Raw genomic sequence first — 17,824 nt, forward strand, 5'->3', positions numbered from 1 at the left:
CACTTGACCGTGGAAGCCTATTCGACAGTATTGTTTACAATTATTATTCTGTGGCGTATATTATATCTTCTTTTTGAAGTTTGAACAGTATTGATTAATTTTCCATCTGTGATAGAAGAGTTTTAAAACAGCAATTGCGTTACTGGGATACAGTCACTGTGTTACAACAGTGAATAAGACCTACTATCGACCAAGATTTCAGAATAAAAACGCTTTTAATATAATTTCTTTTTCAACTTCATTTACATTATAGTTAGTAAGTAATTAGTGGGATTGATACAATTACATAACCAATAATTATGTCTTAAAATTATGCACTACGAAACAATTATGAACCAGAGACATTGTGGAGGCTGAGTTCATTGTTAAGTAGGCATTTTAAGTGGCCCACTGAATACAATGTCGTCATAATTATTGTAAACTTATATTTTTATATAGTTGAATAACTAATATCTAATATAAATATAACAGAACTGTAAACTATACAGAAATATAACAGCTCTGTTTTATTATTATTATTAGCTGGGCACATTTGATTCTAACGAGAGCTTTTTCATGAATCTTAACATCAGAACTTCAACATTGTGGTAAACAGAATCCTCCCAAACGAAGTTCCAATTTTTTACCTAATAAATTTTACCTAATATGGTTAATACTAAGAAAAACATGGACAGCCTTTACATCAGCAATGTAGTACAAGAAGGATGTAAAGAGGTAGTAGATACATACGTGCAATTGCTTTGGTTAATCATATCCACAGACAACGCTAATTCTTCACACGACTTCTGAAGTTTGGCATTTCATGGTCCTTAGATTCTGTGAACAAACGCAATTAAGAAAGCTAAAAAGATATTTGCTCTCAGTGAATTTGGTTAACATGTTATATTATATTATTACTAGTATAACATTTCTGAGAACACTTTCAGCTGTGAGGAAATTTTCAGACAAGTACAGTTATATTTTGTTCAATATTATAATTTTGCATTGGAAATACATGTTTTAAGGTCTTCTGAAAACGAAAACCTGGTTTTAACAGTTTGGTTTGGGGTACTTGAAGAACCACCATAACTCAGAAAATCGCTGATTTCAAATTTGATATAGATGGAAACTTGCAACCCGACAATGAGATTTTTTATCAAACAGAAAACTTGTCAGAATGTTAGATTATAAATCCTTCATATTTTTGATCTTATAAATATATACTTATGGTTTGTCAACCCTAACGATACAAGTATGGGGAGCGCTGGTTCCAAGTACCTTCACCTAAGAATACATAAATATTCTGATCAATTACTATGTACTTTACATTATTCAAATAAATAGTACTAATTAAATTGTGGACAGCATCTTACATACTTCTTCAGAGGAACAAGGTAGCGCCTCCTTTCGCTAAATATAGAAATTTATAAATGTCGTTCAGATCTAGTGACATTATGAAGTTTCCAAGGACACTAAATCCGTTATTTTATTTTTAATGAACGGCTGTAAGTTTTTTTCTCTCTCTATGTATATATAAATTTTATTTAATTAACCTTCTATTTACCACTAAAATGAGGAATTCGTGAAAAATTTTAAAGTTTTTATTAGTTTATTGCAGTACTTATGAACCTAGGCAATCATTTATTGTGAAAATTATTTTATTGGAACGAAATAGTTGTAAGATGCACTTCTACTACCAATAAAATTTACTAAGAAAATCCAAACAATAATAATATTCTTTGCTAGAAATTTTTACAAAAACTACAAATGTTTGTTATTAAATTTATAGGAAATCAATTTTATGTCAAGGAGAACCATTAAAAGAACAGAAAATAAAAATAAAAAACAAATAAGATCATCAAAAGTGCACTTCAGAAACTAAACTTCAATTAAAAATTAAAGCAACAAAAATACGTATAAACCAAAAAATAAAAGTAAAGCGAAAATGGAACATGGCTAGCCACTGTGGAGTAATAAATTAACTTACAAAAATCATCATTCTATTTTTTTTTTTTTAGTTTTAAAATTTTGAGAATATTAAAGCTATTTCCAAGCATACAAAAAAAGAGAGAGAAAAAATAAAATTTTATTATGCGTCTAACATTCCCTGCCAATTAAGTAATTATTATTTAGTTGAGGAAACCTAAATAATCTAACTTTAAATAGTAAATTAACTAAACAGGTTTTAAGTGGTTTTGCTATTGTAAAGTTTGTCAAGTTTAGATGTATTTTGAAGCTAAAATTAACTCTTGAGTTTGTATAATAACGCAATATCTAGCCTGACAACTGTAACACTTAATAAACAATATAATTAGATGTCTACCATAGTAGTGCTGTAGTACTAACATATTTCATCTTAACGTGGAAAACAGAAAATCAATTTTTCATATGAGCAAGAGATTAGTTGTAAAGTAAAATAACTTACTTCCATAACTTCATCAATACGCCCTCTTAATTAGAACTAACGTAGAGAAACTGGTTTAGCCCTTTTTCTGGTAACATGACTTCTAAAAAATGGGACAAAGTTTCAAAGTTTTGTAGACATGATTGATGAAGAGATGCTGCCTCCTTCAGCCCCATATTGTAATTAACAGTATTTATTATAAGTGTATTAATACACAATAATTTTAAAAAATTATAAATAACTAATTATAAGCCTAACAAATTAACTAAATAATACTGCTGGATTTTAAAACTGTTGGTCACTTCATACTTTATCTACCGCAAGGACGACCTCTTCCATAAAAGCGTAAAAGAATGGGATCTGCAGCATCGATAAAGGTAAAGATAAAGGCTTCAACCCTCCTTAGTGATACTTCAGCCAAGGGAGTAGTACATATTTCCCTTCAAATTGAAGTCGAATACGAATACGACTATCTAATTGTAGCCCCCAATAGAAGTTGTCCAAATGCCTAAATCCTAATTTGAATAAAATTACACTCTGCTTGACTAGGAATTTGAAAACTCTACTTTGAATGAAAATTGTGACACAGAATAATATATTACAATAAATTAATAAAAATATAATGTTTATTCGGATCATAAACATAAATTGATATGAGATAATATTACTGTCTGCGATCATCAGTAAATTATAATATGTACGAAATGAGCATTTACATAAATTATTTTTGAAAGCCATAGCTTTAGGGATATTGTTAGTGGCAAATTTCTAACGCTGTTAGCTGCCTCTATTTTAATTGTTTGGATAACTGATGACCAATTTCATAAATAAATTATACTGGAATTTAGTTAGTTAGTGACCCGACAAAATTATACTTTAACATCAAACTCTATTTAACTATTGTTTTCAGTAATGTATGAAAATTTTAATTTATTCATAAATAAACTTTAATAAATGTTTCTAGCTACATAAAAAGTAATTAAAATAAATTTGATGATGCGTAATGACTGGTGCCTCAATAACTTTCAAAAAAACAATGTGTGTGTACTACAATAATTATCCCTTGCATCTATGCTATTCTTCTCTCATTACCGAATCAAGGTGGTAAATTATAGAAATCTCGTTTTACCCTTTTAGAGTGGAAAATGATTGTCAAAAATTTGTCCAAATCTGGATTAGGTTCAAAACAAAACTAACATGCTTTCGGAGGTTAGGCAGTTTATCGGCATAGATTCCAATTAAATGAATTACTTTTAGCTTGCGTTTAATTCCAAGTAACAATAGTGTATGGTATTTCCGTTGGTGGTTAAGTCTGCACTAGAGAACCGGTTTCAATGCACTAAATAACTAGCTTGCTTATATTAATAGTAATATATTAACATGAAAAAGTGTTCATGATTTCAGTTCAAAATAAAACGATTGAAAGTGGTAACCAATGAAGTATGAATTGATAACTTAATTAAATCCAATAAATATTGAAAAATCTGTTCTCTACCCGCAATTTAAGTATCTAAATTTTGTTGAAACCTAAAATTTGTGCTAAAAAAAGATTGTTTTTTTTAAGTAAGTTAAACAGAGAAAATCGAGCACATCAACTCTCATTCATTCACTCGCCCATAGGCCAATTTCTGAACACCATATTTTCCTGTTACAGGAAACTCAAAATAAGTTTTTCCACTGAAAACTCAAGTTCAAAAATATGCTCTTAAGAAGAATTCTAAGAAATGGTGTACTTATGGAGTCAGATTTTTAAAGGAATTTTCTAGAATACGTTTTCTTGACTTTATTTTTATATGAGAGGCACACTGAAAGTTAGATTTCTATCTTATTTTTGTGCTGGCCGGAATTTCGGTATGTACACTTTGGTACATCTTAGACTGCTGTCATTTAGATTATTTGTGAACAAACGTTATCCATCAATTACTTCCTTTAAACGCAAATAAAGTTTTTATCAATGCGTTTTAAGGAGGTAATTATTGGGCAACGTAAAGAATTGATTTTGTTTATTCAAGAATTGGCGCCCGCAGCTATTTTCAGTGCACTACCTGGCCAGTTTATCCAGTATCCAGTGTTGAAAGACGTTCCTTGATGAATGAAACAAAATGAAAAAAAATCTATGAGGCGACCGATCGTTTCAGTACATTTCGGGTGGAAAGCCAGAGCGCTTATCACTGAGCTAATTCCCAAACATTTGAGCTCATAAAGGATTAATTATTTGTAAACTATATTCACAGTAATATAAAACCCTATTAAACATGCTTAGAATTTCAACAATATTGTAATTGATCTTATTTAATTGAAACTCAAATATAATGTTTTGAAACAATTTATCGCAGCCAGTTTATTGCTCTGGTGACCTACTTCTAAATGACGCATCCTCTGACAGTCTCTCTACGCGTCTTCAAGATTGTATTGCAGGTAAGCATGCCTAAAGAAGCGTAGAACATTAAGCCTTCTTTTATTTGTTTAGTTTTTTTTTTAAATTACAATGTTACAAAGGGTTAGTGAAACAAAATAGGTTTTTAAATTTCTCGCCATATTCTTCATTCATAGCTCCCTAGAAATATCAATATTTTGGAAAGTTTCTTTTGGTCTTTGATAAGAATAACATGTGGACCTGCCAAATTTTTCTTAGTATGGAATGAGGGCTCAGATATAGAACATTTCATTTTAAAAGAATCGGCGTACTTTTAGTTATATTATCGTCGGTATATGTGCATATTATATTATAAATTTAAATCAATTCCTTGTTGCTTCATCAGTGATTCTTTTGATTGTCTACTATAAGGTGTCCCGGACCTTTCAACGTTAGAATCTGTTAAGGAATGGCGAAGTCAGCTACATGTAAAGAAACTTTTATTGCATCTCCTACATCTTTAGCTAAACAATTAACCGTCATCGTAAATAATGAAATAGTAAAACACTTATTACCTATCTCTGTGAAATTTCGTTCTCTAGGGAATGTAGTTCTGAAAGGAAATTCATTAGAGCACTCGGATTATTCTGAATTTAGAAAGCTATCTAGAGCCCACGCGATTTCCTCCCTAAGCCCAATTCATGTCACTTTCTGAGAAAAATAAACTTCCTTGTTGCATTTTTTTTTTTTTTTTTTTTCTTTTTTTGGCATTGGCTTCCGCCATACAGCCAGCATCGTCTAGGTGCTTATCACTAGAATATCACTCACTCTCCATTCTTACCTACAAATACATTCGCTTCACACATTCATCCCTCTACTATATACCGCTATTTACATAAACTACTGCTAATGGATGGAGCAGCACTCTGTGCTCCTGCCATCCTTCTCGCTTAACCAAAATTAAAATCACGTAATCCTTCTCTAAGCATTTTGTTCCATTCATTCTGATTCGGCTATAGCTTCTAAATACATTCATATTTCATTGCTAGCTCTGCTATCGACTTAAGCACATAAATGTTGGTGGAGAATATAATGTCTTCGTAGCGAAATGGTGCATCTAAATACCTGTATATATCGTCAAACATTCGTTTCCTTTCTACCACATAACGTGGACATATCATTATTACATGTTTGAAATCTTCCTCCTCATTGCAATCTACGCAAAGAGGAGAGGACCTTCTGTTGATCCTGTGTAGATACGATCCGCACACCGCGTGGTTCGCTCTCAGCCTGCTTATTGTCGTAACAACCCATTTATTAGTGACCGTTGCATTTTAAACTTTCTCTATGTCTAAGCATAAATGCCACAAAGCTTATTCATTTAATTTGACGTAAAGCGATATCAGAGATATCTTGTAAAGTGCTAGATGTAAAACCCACTCGCTTCCATTATATTTGCTATTCTCCAATGGATAATAAATTCGAGGTCTTTACCCAAGCAAGTAATCAATAATTTGTTCCAAAACTAGAGGAATATTGTAATATTTGCATTTTACAGGGACTGGTGTGACAACTACTTCTCACACAACTATAAGAGTATGTCCTACCTTTCCCATATGTTATTAAACCAAATGGAATGTTGCCCAGTTTGAAAAATGTTTTCCATCCAAAAAAAAGGTGCAAAAATATCGGACCAGATTTTGAAGAAAGATCCTAAAAATATTTCCAACCTATTCTGTCAAGTGTAGTATAACTGGTTTACTTCTAATTTGGAATTGTCGTTACAAGTTCTAAGATCTTAATGCGGATCTTGATGCAAAAAACTTTTGAGTCAGATTTCAAAGTCTTCAATTAAAGATAGGATTAGGGATAATTAGGCTTGTTAAATAACAAAATGGTTCAATATAATAATTAAAGATTTCAATGAAGAGAATGGTTCAATATAAAAATTATTATTTACCTAGTTTTTAATCGATAATATTCACTCTTGTTTATAATTTTTGGTTTAAAAAAATACTTCTACAAAATAAAACAAAATTTTGGTTGGAACAGACAAATTACTTTCTCTCACAGCAATTTACATAAGAAATTTTTTGAAACTTACAAGTTGTAGGATAAATTAGTTAACTTCAATATTACACATGTTCAGTTGGGGGTTATTTTTTAAAAACCACAAATATTATTCTGGAAACAGCATTCCCGTTCAACTAATTTGCTTCAAATTTTGAATTTGGGTTGCTTATTTAATCATTAATATTTAATATGAGGAAAGCCTGAGAAAACATTGAAATGAGACTACAGAGGCAAATCCAACCAACACCCTATTTGAAAAGAAATGATCTCATTAAATTTTCATGAGAAAATATTGTACAACTAATCATGCGCAAAATGTATACAAAGTTTAAAGAAAATCGTTACAGTCGTTTTCGATAAAATCCCAACAAACTGTAAAATCTAATCAGTAAAGTGGCTCTTTCGACTAGCTAAGTTTGTCAAAAAATGTATGATCAGGTCTGATAATGGCACTGAAATCAAATAATAAATTTGAACTTCATGCTCCTAAGAAAGACATAGATATAAATTGTTATTCTTGAAAACCACTTTTGTGGACCTAAGAGACCACAAAATATACATTTCTAGGAAAAATATGAAATAAAAAAATTGTCATGATTACAATACTTCTCCTTTTGTAAAAAATAAAATAAAATAATAACATAGTTTTTTCAAAGGTTTCCAGTTAAAATAAATCTATTAATTGGAATTTAAGCAAATATTATTTTACGTACGAAAACATAAGTTTAGTTCCAGAAAGAATCTTAAAGTTAGCTGTAAATTATCCGTTAAAATTTAAAATCTGACTAATAGATCGTTTTACCTCTATTTTTATTTTAAATTCTTATACATGGATTGGACTGTGAGAAATTTTAGTATAGTCACTTTTTTCTTTTATTTCAACAGATGCTGTTCGACGACCATGAACTTTGCAAGAACGAGGATGCTCTCCTTGAGATCAAGATAGAAAAATGTGGACTTTTAACAAAGAATATTTAAAATAAATACAAAACACAAAATTACTTTTACCAAATATTCTGTCTTTTCTTATGAAGTTTCAGTAGAAGACAGTAGAGGGCCGGTCAACGGTACCAGGTTTTAGGAAACCTCAGAATTAGATTTACCGATAAATGTGAACAATTATAAAATAATTTAAAAAATAAATCTGGTGCGAAAACTTAATTTAATCAATTAATTTAGTTTATTAACTTTCCTTGAAACTTAGAATTTATATTAAAATGATACAATAATAAAATGAACTGGAGGAGAAGCGTGACTTTGCAGCTCCACCAGAGCCTAACTCAAATCATTATACCCTGGCCAATTTTATAACAAAGAAAAAGGCCTAACAAAAGTAATATCCAAGTTCAAATGAATAATCACAAAATTATCTAGTAATCTGCTCTGAACATTGCCTTTCCGGTGGGTAAGATTCTTTCAACATGGAATGTTGGATAAATATACTAGAGTTAGAAATGTTCCACGGATATAATTGTCATGTTTAAATAAAACAGAGAGAAAATCTGTTTTTATTAAAAGAGTAAAGTGAATGAATTAACATGCCATTTTGCACGAAATGCTCTAGAGAGTTATGATTATTTGATGAGAACTTATTACTGAGCTTGAGACAACCATTTACAAATTCTACATTGCCAGATTGCACTTCACTTCCACATTCTGAAGAGCCTTCTAAGCAACCACAATAAATCTAATTAGGAGTGGATTTCATTTGTAGCTTCGCGATCTGAATATATTTTTCCATTCCATCAAACATTTTTGGTTTATCATCGCTGAATATTTAATTTTGCAAATAGGCCTCCTAGCTCAATCCACAAGTCTAGCCTTCAAGTACCATGAAGCTGTTTAGGAAAGGAAAGTATAATTCAACAGAAATCACATCCAAAAAATGTTTATTTAAATAAATCTGCACAAATAGATCTAATAACATATTTTTCCAATAATTAGATTACCCAGTTCTTTTAAGTACCATGCCAGCCAGTTAGACCGAGGACGACTCCTTTCCCACTGTTCAAGTAACGGTTAGAAACAAATAAGTGCTACGTTGTCACAAATACAAACCTGTCTTTGAAATATATTCATTGTTTCTGTTTCTATATTAATAGCATTATGTGCGGGAAATAATATGATCTTAAGAAGTTTTGAGTTTCTTTCCAGAATATAATAAATACTGTGAGGAAGTCTGTCTGAATATGGAAGAAATATTTTTAGTGAATGTGTGTTTTGAAAATTTTTAAATTCGAGATTATTCCTTAAATGAGTGCTATTCAAACTGTTAGGAAGGAGTTGCTAAAGTTTCGTAGAGAAGGCGAGATAACTTACAAAAAATGGCAGAGATGTTATAAAACCAATGTATAATGCTCCAATTGTTTTAGCAGGATTAATTTCTAATCAATCAACTAAGTGCATAAATTTGTCTGGATGAAAAAAATGAGATTTTTATTAGATCAACAAAACAGGACCCACAGCGAAAGAAGAGTACAGGTAAGCAATTGCTTTAAGAATTTTACATCCTCACAGCAGCGGCCATTCAATGCTGGCACAAAGTATGTTTAATAATAAAATGTTACATATTAAGTTAACAATACATAATGTTTTACAAATTTCTTGATACATTTGTTCACAAATATAATCACATAAGATAAATACGAAATGATTTTTTTTTTTGAGCCTGATTCTTTAATCCAAAAAATATAACTGGAATAGAAAATAATTTTACCTTCTTTTAAAATAAAATAATAAATAAGAGCCTTATCACTTTCTGCAGAAGTCAGAACTAAATTAATTATTGTTTTAATTAACTTTTTTAAGTTTCTCTTACAACACGTTAAAGAGCAAGTATTGAATTCGTGCACATTTAAGATTGTGTATTTATCAGATATTCACGTTTTGAAGTCTCTTACAAACAAATTTTAGAAATTGTGGTAGTTTGCTTATCTTTCAAAACTTAAAAATGAAAATTGAAGAATTTGTCAATTTGATAGTTAGTTTAGATGCCAGCCAAGACTTCATCCACAAAGATTGACTAAAATTAGCCAACTGTAAAACCCCATATGTTCAAGAACAATTATTCTTTCCCTACAAGTTTTTCGAAGGCGAATCAACAATTTTCTACAATTTGTACACATATAAGTTCATCAATTTGCTCTTTAAAATATTCCTATTCAACCCGTGTATTATGTTAATTATAAAGATCGAATTTTCTTGAAATTGTATGTGCTAATTTTCTTAATTTTTACTGATTAGATTTCAATATCATGCGTGTTCACTTTATAAGAACCAAAATAAATAAATAAATAAAAAATTACTAAAAAATAATATTCTGTGCAGAAAACTGGTACTTATGGTCAACCAATTTTTTTCCTATTTGGAATTTTGGACTATTTCATCCTTGTTAATGTTTAATAGGCAATTAGTTCATAAATTTTATGGAAATGATTATTTAGAGTTATGCTAAACCGTTCCCTAAACTAGAAATGCCTTTAATCGAATTATTCCTGAAAAATATTTCAATCAAAGCTTTTAAAGTTTCTTGAGCGCATTGTGCAGTAAGTACTCTACGAATAAAATCAACCTTGACTCAATCGTCGAGCCTGATGGTGGCACCTATACAACATATTAAATTTGAACTCAATGCGATTTTTTTTTAAAGTTATGCTACCCAAACACTCCACAGACGGACACACACTCACAGATTTGTAAAGGACACTTCTCTGTCTTGTGCCATGATAAGCATAGTTCCAACGAAAATCCGATTTCGAAAATTTGGGACTGATGGGCTCTTTTTTGGGAAGATTTTCAAAAACCATTTATAAATTTCTACAGATTTTTGGATGGATCTCAGATCTTATGCTACCTGCTGCCGTTATTAGAAAGGCGAAAAATTATTTACTGCTTCTTGTACCTGACTTTTTTTTTAATGTTCTGTTCTAAACTGCTTCCATTAAAATACTGACGTCATAATATTATCTTTATTTAAAGCAGTGCAATAAGTGGAGAAATAAAATCGTAGAAGACGTTATACTGATACTAAAGTACTGTTGCTTGAAAAGGTCAACAGGTTTCTGAACTTCTGAGTTGTCATAACAGCTCTACTTGACTAAAAGGCTAGTTAACATTGCTATTGCAACACACTCCGCTTAAAAATATTTGGTATACTTATTTTATCTAATAGATATACGAAAAAAGAATAGTCTAATAAAAAACAACTAGACCACTTCACATCAAACTAGTAGAAAGAATTGCTAATATGCTAGATTTCGTTGTGTTCAGATTACCTGTAAATGTGTTTAATTAACACAAATAGAAATTTGATTATAATTTTCCCCGATTATATAACTATCGTTAATTCCTATCATTGTTACCTTCGTTTACTTATCGTTCTAAACAATGGGATTGCTCAATACAATTCAAGCCTTAATGGCTCTAGAATTCGGGAGTGCATATCTTGTTATTAGCAATAATTCAACATAAATCAAACTTAGCTACTTATAGTGTTATGTCATTGTTATATAGTTGTTTTTTAATTAGCTTATTAGATTCATTACCCGGTACTGGCTCTAGGTACGACGATTTAAACGTATGTATTTATAAGTATCTTTGTTTAATGAAATAAATCAAACACATTATGATTTTTAATTTTATTCGTTTCTCCTCAATCTGTACATGAAAGAAAAATTTATGTTTGTAAAGAGTTTTGAAGTTCAATGGAGAATTTGTAGGTAACCTTCGTTTTTTAGTACAACACGAGGTGCAAACGTGGACAAAAAATTTTGGTGAATCTACTCTTCATGCCTTCTAAACTTATCCTTGAAAGCAGCAGCATTATTCGTGGGCTTTACGTTGCTATCATCCAGGGTTTATACTTTTCATACTTAAATATTAACAGTACATAAAAATACAACGACTTAGCATATTTTATTTGATAATAAGTTTTAATAAAAATAAGTCGACATTCTTAATATTGATTTGAATAGTTCCAGGATATAGCTTCAGAGGACATTCATTAATGGAGGCACAAAGGAAGCTTTGACATTTGGATTTCCAATGTAGGCACCATTTAATGAAAATGCGGATTTCCTCTGCTTTTTCTTTATTTTTCCTTTTTTTTTTAAAAAAAAATCAATATTGTGCAATAAAACCTTATCTGTGTTAAAAACGTCCACTAGAAATAAGAAATACAACAAATGAACATTCACAAATTATGGTAATTAATTGATTTAATTTGTACTGATATTTAATTAAGTAATACCTTGAGATGTTGAAGTAAAAACTGCTGAATATTTTCAAAAATTTATTTATTTTTACTTCCTCAATCTTTGAGTAGCGGGAAAAATTATAACACTGTCAGCAGATACAAACAAAAAAGGTACAAACCCAGTGATAACACTCGTAAATTAACCACAATTAACCACTGTCTTCTCTAGGTAGATCAAGAGACCACTGACGTTTAAGACGTTTTAATCTGAAGAGACCTGGCAGACCTATTTAGAACAAGAGAATTTACGAGGCTGCAGGTTGATGTGGCATTTCCTGTATAGGGTTTTGGCGACAAAGTGAAAAATAGGTCTGTATGTATAGTACGGTTAGAGACTAATAAGGAGAATTTACTAAGCACCAAAGCATTTTGGACTGAAGAGACTTAACTCTGGATATGTTGCTAAGATAGAGTTCAGATGTATAGTTTAAGATTCTTTTAAATTGTCGAAAGCGACTGCTTATTCGTTAAGTCTAATATGAAGATTCCAACAAAGTATTCGATTTAAGTAATGTCCAAGGTAGCGACTACGTTGACTACAAGTACAAGTATTAGGATAAGAGTAAGAGCGTAAGGGGAAGTAAATTCTTAAAGAAATTATTTAAAATTATAAAATATTTTTAATACATCATGCATCATTAACAGAGTTTGATGATTCACTTTGTAATTTTTCTGCCTCTTTTTTTTTTAAATATTCTCCATACTGTTCTGGTATACTCTTAAATCTGTTTATTTTATGTCTCAATTGCTTCCACGTTTCTTGAAAACAATTTAACTTCCTATCTTTCACCATTGCCTGAAACAATAAAGATGATTAAATAAAAATTAAAAAAATTTGAATGTAAATCTTTAAAATCAGTAAATGGTACAATTATTTCATTTAAACTGACTAGAATGCTGTACATATTAGAAGAAACGAAATAATACCTTATAATCTTCTCCATATTTGTCCAACAACTTGGTTAACCAAAAAACTTGGCTGTTAGGAAGTCTAAAATTCTTTTTTCTTGGTGCCTTTGCCTCTAATTCCATATTCTTAACGACATATGTTTTATCAGCAATCAGTGGTTTAGGAGTTTCTTCTTCAATTTCCATATTTAATGGCTATAAATGTTACAATTCATGGCAGAATATTAAAAAAATAATAATAAATGATTAATATTGCTATTTCCAACGATCACAAAGTTCGCAACACTCACAGAAAAGCTGTGCTATAGAATGAAGCCCTAAAAAAGGAAGTCATAAACATGTGGAAATTAGAAATTGTAATGAGCCGATAGTCAGTAACTAGGACGATTTTGCATTAAGGTCCTACAGATAAGATAAAACATTCATATCCCGATACAGAAGTATGTTATATTAAACGCTTGAGGAAGTTTTTAGATTAAATTGGTGAAAATGCTTGGTGTGCATCCGTTCCTTATTTTAAATGCCGGCGGAAAATTGAGAATGTTAAAAAAATAATAATAATAAAAGTAAAACGACTTACTTGTATAAAGGTAAGCCTTGTATAAAGGATCTCGATTTCCCTTCGCTAAAACCTTTCAGTCAAGCCTCGAGTTCCCACTATTGTATCTATACAGGTCAAGGTAGTTCCCGCGCGTAATTACTACATCAATTGCCGCAACTTTCATTTGATAAGAGATACCCCATTGTCTGCAGTCGGTTGTTCAGCAACCGGGAGAGTCCATCTAAAAGAAGTTGGAGGCTGCCAGCAGTTGGAAAAATAGACTGTCTGGCTCGCTATAATAAGTAGCGAAAGGCTCTACTAGAGTATTGTCAGGAAATCGGGGTTGGTAGGGCAGAAAGTCTTCTAATACAAGTGCTACCGCAGCCGGCACTTAAAAGTGGCCTAGCTAAACTGCTATGGAAAGTTGCAGATTCGCGGCTACCACGAACAAGCCAGAGACATGGCGGAGAAGAGATACCAGCACTGCCTCTCGAGTGAAGTTGCGCGAAATGCAAAATTTAACGTAGTCGTGGTGATTCCTGTGGTCATCTTGGCAAACAGCCTTATCCAAACTGAACTGAAACTGAACAGCGGAGAGGGCTTCCCTGGGAGAAAAGAGCATTCTCACCATGCACTAAGCTTTGGTGTTGGGCACGGCGCACATTGTGATAAGGTTCCTTATACAGGTAGGAAACATCAGTAAAAGTCCGCCAATTTATGCCAAGGCAGGAAGAGTTGGCTTCTTTTAGTCAGTTGACTGACTCTTTGCACCTCACATCACGAATGAAAGTTTGATTGATAATAATAAATATTTATTAATTAGAAATAGATTAAAGTCTAATCTACTAAAATATCATTTACTTTCTTCTAAATGAGCAGTTAGATATTAAAAATCGGTTACGAACAGAATAAGTGACCATGGGCAGAACAGTGATCACTACATTTGGAATTTGACGAAATGGAAAATGGAACAGAATTTTACGCTGAACTGCATAACTTGAGATAGTAAAAGAAAGAAACGCTTAACTCCAAGCCATCATCCACAACCACGGTAGAAAGCAAGAAAAATGTCTTAGTCCTCAGTTTCATACCTTACAAATTATACAAAAGAAAAGAAAAGCAAACCGACACTACAAGAGAAATGGCAATAATTTATTAAAAAACAAACAATTTTTTTGCACATAAGATATAATTGTCCTCTTACAACTTACCCTATTAGGAGGTAATTTTAAAGTTTCATTAGGATCAATGCTAAGCCCCATTTCCAACATATTTTGTTTCGGTGCCTTACTATTATCCCATTCCTTTTTCAAATGTTCACTGAAAGCAAAATATATATATATATTTATAAGATTTCATCTGAACGCACAAGATGCAAGTTCCTTTTCTTCCGCACGGTTCCAAATTTTCTTATCTTGTCAGAAAATTGTTCGTCACGTACAAGTATAGACTTAAGCTTAATTTTTAAAGGTACTTTTCCGTTAGCCGGGTGTCTAAACTAATAAAGTGAACCTAATCTGACAAGAAGGAAAATTCGAAAGGATTTAGAAAAAAAAAAAAAGCTTAAAAGAGATAGGTAAAACTAATAGTACTATAGCCAATTAACTTATTCACCAATATTACAGTGGGCATTTATTAATGATTTTATATTTACCATAATACTTTGGGCCTTCTTTTCATTTTATTTTTCAGTTTTTTCCTGTTAACATTGTATTTATAAACCTTTTTTCTCTTCTGTTTTCGGATTTTGGTCATTGTGAGTGATGGAGTTGTTCAGTTGATTTCAAATTACTAGACCTGCAAAGCAAAAAAGTTAAAAAATGCAACTCATAAATCTGGAAAAGGAATTAGAGTAAGAAATGCAGGTTCACATGCCAATATTGGTAAGTAAATATAAAGGTTGGTTGAAGGATGCAATATCTCTATTTCGGTAAATTAAATGGTACTTATTTTATAATTATTATCTTAAAAAACAGAATTGAGAATTACGGAACTTTAAGTGAGTATTCAGCAGCCGAAGTAATTAAAATACGAAATTAAAATGGAAAAGTACCTGAAATCAACGGTTTTGTACTGGATAATAATACGAAATAGAAACAAACGTACTAATTAGATTCTTCAATACTTACAAAAAGCACGTGATAAAAACTGAAGTAAAACTACATATAGAAGTTGATTAAATAAACGTCTACAGGTCAGAATTAGCAGATTTATTCACTAGTTTAAAAGATGTTTACCTTTTTGATTTTACGCTTCCCAATAATTCACTTTTACTACTTAAAACTAGCCTTAGTTGTTGGCTGATGAGCACCAGTTATGTACATTGTACATGAGTAGGTTTCAATATTTCACTGAACCTTCAGTTAGGGAAGGTTATTAACCATAGTCTACGGTTATAGTGTACTCTTCAGTAGATTTTGGAGCTTGGCAAGTAAAAAGAGATATACAAATTATATAAAGGTTCAGCACTGCGGACCCAAGTACATTTTCAATCGGAGAAAAACGGCTGAAGCAATGGTTGAACATGCTGGAACAAGTCAAGAAACATTTGATTGGCTCCAAATAAAAAAGGAAATTGGATCAACCGCAGATACTGAAAATACAGAAAGTGGCCAAGAGAAACTGTGGCGAAAAGTTAAGGAGAATCCTTTCGTACCCATTGGTAAGATTTCGTTTTGTTTTAAAGATAATCCGTCCAAATTATGAGAACTCAATCTGTGAAAATCATTTTTGATAACGTGGCTTTGCTGTTTATCATGATGAATAATCTTGAGAATAGAAATTATAATCAGTAAAAAACGTATTTATTTTTTCAAATAAACTTAAAAATAAAAAAAATCAGGTTATAACTCCTTTGAAAGCTTAAGCTCTAAAGATTGTATGTTAAGCATTTCTAAATAAATTTGGGTGTTGACATCCTCATGCCTATTTTTATAATATTTATCCTTGTATGTATATTAGATCATTATTTGTAGGAGCACTAGTTACAGTTGGATGCCTTTCTTTTGGCTTGTACAGTTTTCGAAAAGGTGAACGAAGAATGTCTCAAATGATGATGAGAGCCAGAATAGTAGCTCAAGGATTCACCGTTTTAGCTCTTGTTGGTGGAATAACTATGGCAGCAATGAAAAAGAATCCATCTGGGAAGAGTTAAGTCGACTAAGAGAAAATTTAGATTGTTGTCTATTGTTAACTTTTCTTTGTATAATATAAGCACTGTAATTTTGTTTTCATTTTCGTGCCCTTTTTAATCATTTTTCGAAATCGATAATTGGGGCAAAAAACAACGGTACACTCTTCAGGAGCTTCACATTAGTGATCAATTATTACCGTTAAGTTTATTTATTCTTCTGCGTATTTGATAAGAAGAGCTTTAAGGACATGTCACAGTTAAGATGCGTTTGTTTTGGTTGTATATACTTAATTGCGGTGGTTTAAAGCCAAATATTAGGAGTTTCGTCATACGCGCAGCATTACTTTTTACAATTCTTTTTTTGAAAATGGGGATCAAGTTCAGCAATTGGCTAATGCATTGCTTGGATTGTTGTGCAAGGTATGAAAACAAGTTACTATTGCAGATCTCCCTGTATGTGACCTTTCTTTTAATGTCCCGTCTTAACACTGATTCTAACAAGATTAAATTTATAACTTAAACTCAGTTTTTTTTTTAATTGGACTCTCTGGAAGACGAATTGAAGGATTTTGCGGTATTCCTTGAATCTATTCTTTAAATTATTCATACATTAATGTTTTCATTAGAAACGTTTTTATTAAGAATTTAAATAAAAAGAAAAATTATTAAGCTATGCAGTGGAGGATTAAAAATGAAAATTGTGGTAAAACTAATATCTTAACTCAATGTCTCACACCATTTCTTTTTTTTTTTCAAATATCGCTCACGTTAATTTAAACTCTCAAGTATTATATATTTTTAAACTAACCGGGCCAAATTGCACGCTTATTAAAATAAAGCTTCATGATCCTTGCGGAGGCTATTTGGTAGTTATTATATTAGATTGCATCTATGACTTATGCAGCTTTAGGAACTAAGAAATAAGTTCAAAACTGCACTTCTTTTTCAACGAAACAATTTAAAATTTTCTTGAGTCAATGTCTGATTATAGATAATATATACTTTCATATAATAGACTGTTTAAGAACCAAAGGATTTTAACTGATGAGAAATTTTCCCATAATTTACCTTGAGGTTTGCTCCTGGCTGGAAATTAAAAATTTATGGTAAACAGGTTTCAAAAAGGATCTTAAAGTGAGAGACAGATGTTAATTAAATTTTTGAACTACTTAAAT

At 31.2% G+C, this 17,824-nt stretch overlaps 2 protein-coding genes and 2 long non-coding RNA genes across 4 annotated transcripts; 2 read left to right on the plus strand and 2 right to left on the minus strand.

Annotated features, from left to right (window-relative positions):
* Positions 1–273: 273 nt before the first annotated feature.
* On the minus strand, positions 274–1,447 carry LOC141460203 (uncharacterized). The gene is made up of 3 exons (XR_012461784.1): positions 1,357–1,447; positions 730–816; positions 274–626 (listed from the first exon to the last, which is right to left on the minus strand). It is a non-coding gene; the product is annotated as an uncharacterized lncRNA (long non-coding RNA).
* A 7,705-nt stretch (positions 1,448–9,152) lies between these two features.
* On the plus strand, positions 9,153–11,917 carry LOC141461138 (uncharacterized). The gene is made up of 2 exons (XR_012462615.1): positions 9,153–9,293; positions 11,786–11,917. It is a non-coding gene; the product is annotated as an uncharacterized lncRNA (long non-coding RNA).
* A 746-nt stretch (positions 11,918–12,663) lies between these two features.
* Positions 12,664–15,892, minus strand: LOC141461135 (nucleolar protein 16). The gene is made up of 5 exons (XM_074141872.1): positions 15,754–15,892; positions 15,171–15,313; positions 14,728–14,836; positions 12,994–13,170; positions 12,664–12,862 (listed from the first exon to the last, which is right to left on the minus strand). Exons 2-5 carry the CDS (start codon positions 15,269–15,271, stop codon positions 12,695–12,697), a joined length of 555 nt encoding a protein of 184 aa, XP_073997973.1. The 5' UTR covers positions 15,272–15,313; positions 15,754–15,892; the 3' UTR covers positions 12,664–12,694.
* Positions 15,893–15,894: 2 nt separating this feature from the next.
* LOC141461136 (HIG1 domain family member 2A, mitochondrial) lies at positions 15,895–16,749 on the plus strand. Its single transcript, XM_074141873.1, has 2 exons — positions 15,895–16,178; positions 16,492–16,749. Exons 1-2 carry the CDS (start codon positions 16,031–16,033, stop codon positions 16,668–16,670), a joined length of 327 nt encoding a protein of 108 aa, XP_073997974.1. The 5' UTR covers positions 15,895–16,030; the 3' UTR covers positions 16,671–16,749.
* Positions 16,750–17,824: the final 1,075 nt, after the last annotated feature.

Source organism: Rhodnius prolixus, unplaced genomic scaffold, assembly GCF_049639745.1.
Source record: "Rhodnius prolixus isolate KJV_2025 unplaced genomic scaffold, Rpr scaffold_6, whole genome shotgun sequence".
In the NCBI taxonomy this organism is placed as follows: Eukaryota; Metazoa; Arthropoda; class Insecta; order Hemiptera; family Reduviidae; genus Rhodnius; species Rhodnius prolixus.